Source organism: Gekko japonicus, unplaced genomic scaffold (genome assembly GCF_001447785.1).
Source record: "Gekko japonicus isolate JY-2015 unplaced genomic scaffold, Gekko_japonicus_V1.1 scaffold3496, whole genome shotgun sequence".
NCBI classification, from domain to species: domain Eukaryota; kingdom Metazoa; phylum Chordata; class Lepidosauria; order Squamata; family Gekkonidae; genus Gekko; species Gekko japonicus.
In genome coordinates this window covers 60413-63056 of record NW_015163715.1, presented here as the reverse complement: position 1 = coordinate 63056, position 2644 = coordinate 60413, and the positions used below count along the sequence as shown (strand labels likewise).

Genomic DNA, 2644 nt, shown 5'->3' with positions numbered 1-2644 from the left:
CGTCTCCTCTGGAAACTGACAAGAAGGGAAGAGGAGCAGAATCCACACACACACACACACACACACACACACACGGTGGCCGCGCTGGGGGCAGGAAGCAGCAGGAGCCACTGCCCCCCCCCCCACTTATCATAGAATAGAATTTAAAAGTTGGAAGGGACATAAAAACCACACAGCCCAGCCCCCTGCACCACACAGGACGACCTAACGCAACCCTGACAAATAATCATCCAATCCCTGCTTGAACACCTCCCAAGGAGGGAGAAGAGAAGAGGATTAGATTTATACCCCACCCTTCACTACCCAAAGGTGTCTCAGAGCAGCTTACAAACTCCTCTCCCTTCCCCTCCCCACAACAGACACCCTGTGAGGGAGTGTGGCTAAGAGAACTCTTGACAGAAACTGCTCTTTTTCAAGAACAGCTCTTATCAGAACTACGGCTTGCCCGAGGTCATCCAGCCAGGTGCAAGTGGAGGAGTGCGGAATCAAACCAGGTTCTCCCAGATTAGAGTCCTCGCACTTAACCACTACACCAAACTGGGAGAGCCCACACAATTGATCCCTCCACTGAAGGGCCTTCATTCTTAAAAGGTTTTTCTGATATGCCACCAGTATCTCCCCACCCATAATTTAAACCCATTATTAAGAGCCCTATCCTCTGCTACTAACTGAATTAGCTTCCTACCCTTATCAATATGCCTAATATTTACAGAAAAAATAATCTTGCCCTTCCGCCCGTTGTCTCCCTTGCTCTTCATTTTCGCATTAGAAACTAACACATATCAGAGAAGAAAAAGAAATTAAGGATCTATATACTAAAGGCGAAAGTATAAAAGTGCAAGCATTTGCAGACGACATGGCTTTTATTTTAGAGGACCCACAAGAATCCTTGAGCCATCTACTACGTATTTTAGATGAATATGGTAAAGTAGCTGGACTGAAAATAAACAAAAATAAAACTAAAATATTGCTGAAAAACTGCAATCCAATGACTGAAAAATTACTACAAGAAATTTCAGGGTTTGACATACAGAAGAAGGTTAAATACCTAGGAATTTACCTGAGAAATAGATGTTGTTCGTTGTTTAATGACAATTATATGAAACTGCTGGCTGATATAAAAAAGGAGAAAACTGGAAAAACCTGCACATTTCATTATTAGGTAGAATTGCAACTGTAAAAATGAATGTGTTACCCCGTCTTCTTTTTCTTTTTCAAAACATTCCGATTTTGAGAAACCAATTTTTTTTAAAGAAATAGATAAGTTAATAAAAAGATTTATATGGCAAGACAGGAAACCTAGGATTAAGTTAAAGTATTTACAGGAAAAGAAAGAGGGGGGGGTTGCTCTTTCAGATTGGCGGTTATACTATAAAGCTGCTGCAATAAATTGGATAAGGAAATGGATAATACAAGAGGATAAAAGACTCTTATACCTTGAGGGGCATGATCTCCAAATGGGTTGGCATTATTTTCTCTGGTACAATAAAACTTCCTCCTTTTTTAAACAACATTCGATTAGAACGGCTTTATATAAAGTCTGGGAAGAGATAAAGGTTAACGCTTATAGTAAAATACCTAAATGACATTCCCCAATAGAGGCATTTGTAAAACCTTCTCTTAATGTTAAATATACCAAATGGAGATATGAAGATCTATTGGATTCAAATGGAAACTTGCTTGCAGATGATATCCTTAGAGAACAAGGGGCAAGTTTAACTTGGTGGGAGAAAAATCAACTCATTTCAAGATGGTCTATAGACAAGAAAGTGGGATTCTATGACAATCCGATTGAATTGGATAAGTTATGGTTGAGTACTAATGAAAAATTTATTTAAAAATGAAGCAAAGTGTTATACTCCTGTGGCTGTCATGTCCTGTTCGTATTTCCTCCCTTCTCCTTTACTTATTTATTTATTTTATTCAATTTATACCCCGCCCTCCCCGCAATGCGGGCTCAGGGCGGCTTACATAGGGGCAAATGCCAATATAAAACATAATTAAAACCATTTAAAATCCCAACAGTACAAAACATTCAAGTTACTTCCTCTCTTCTCCGGGTGATCCAGACCATGGCTATCAGAACTAAGACGTTTGAGGACTTTGTGTGTGAACCAATGGGTGACAAGCCTATTACAGCAATTGATGGCATTAATGAGGAGCTTGGAGCAAAACTAGCGGCCAAGGGATTTGACAAGGTAAGAACTGGTTTGGACAGGAGCCATACACATTGCTGTGGCTGGATAGGCAAGCGCACCTTGGGTTTTCCCACACCGGTCGTTTGCCCCATCTTAGATGCTCTTGGGAAGTGGACTTTTCACACCTCCCCGCAGCATTATAGTGGGGGGGGGAGGTAGCAGGGGAGGAAAAAGGAAAATTTTGCCAATATGAGCAGAGCCTGCAAACACGCACGCCTCCCTGTCCACCTGCCATGCAAACACACCTTAACTGTGATCTGTCCAAAAGGACTGTATCAAAACAGGCTTGTGGATGATCAGCCAACAATGATATGTAAATGTCCCAAAAGACCCTGCTTTAGTTTGGACACCTAACTGGAGTTCAAGGTGTATATGGAAGCAACCTGTTTTGTTTATAATTGTTTTAATGTTAACACAATTGTATTTGTCTTGAATTTTGTTGGGGA

At 40.9% G+C, this 2644-nt stretch overlaps 1 protein-coding gene across 1 annotated transcript in view; it reads left to right on the top strand.

The window, feature by feature from the left end:
• Positions 1 to 2072: 2072 nt before the first annotated feature.
• The window catches only part of BANF2 (barrier to autointegration factor 2), a 5802-nt gene continuing 5230 nt past the window's right edge, over positions 2073 to 2644 (top strand). Inside the window, exon 1 of the mRNA XM_015407854.1 lies at positions 2073 to 2198. Within this exon, the coding sequence (XP_015263340.1) occupies positions 2073 to 2198 (126 nt within the window). The remainder of the gene's footprint in view (positions 2199 to 2644) is intronic.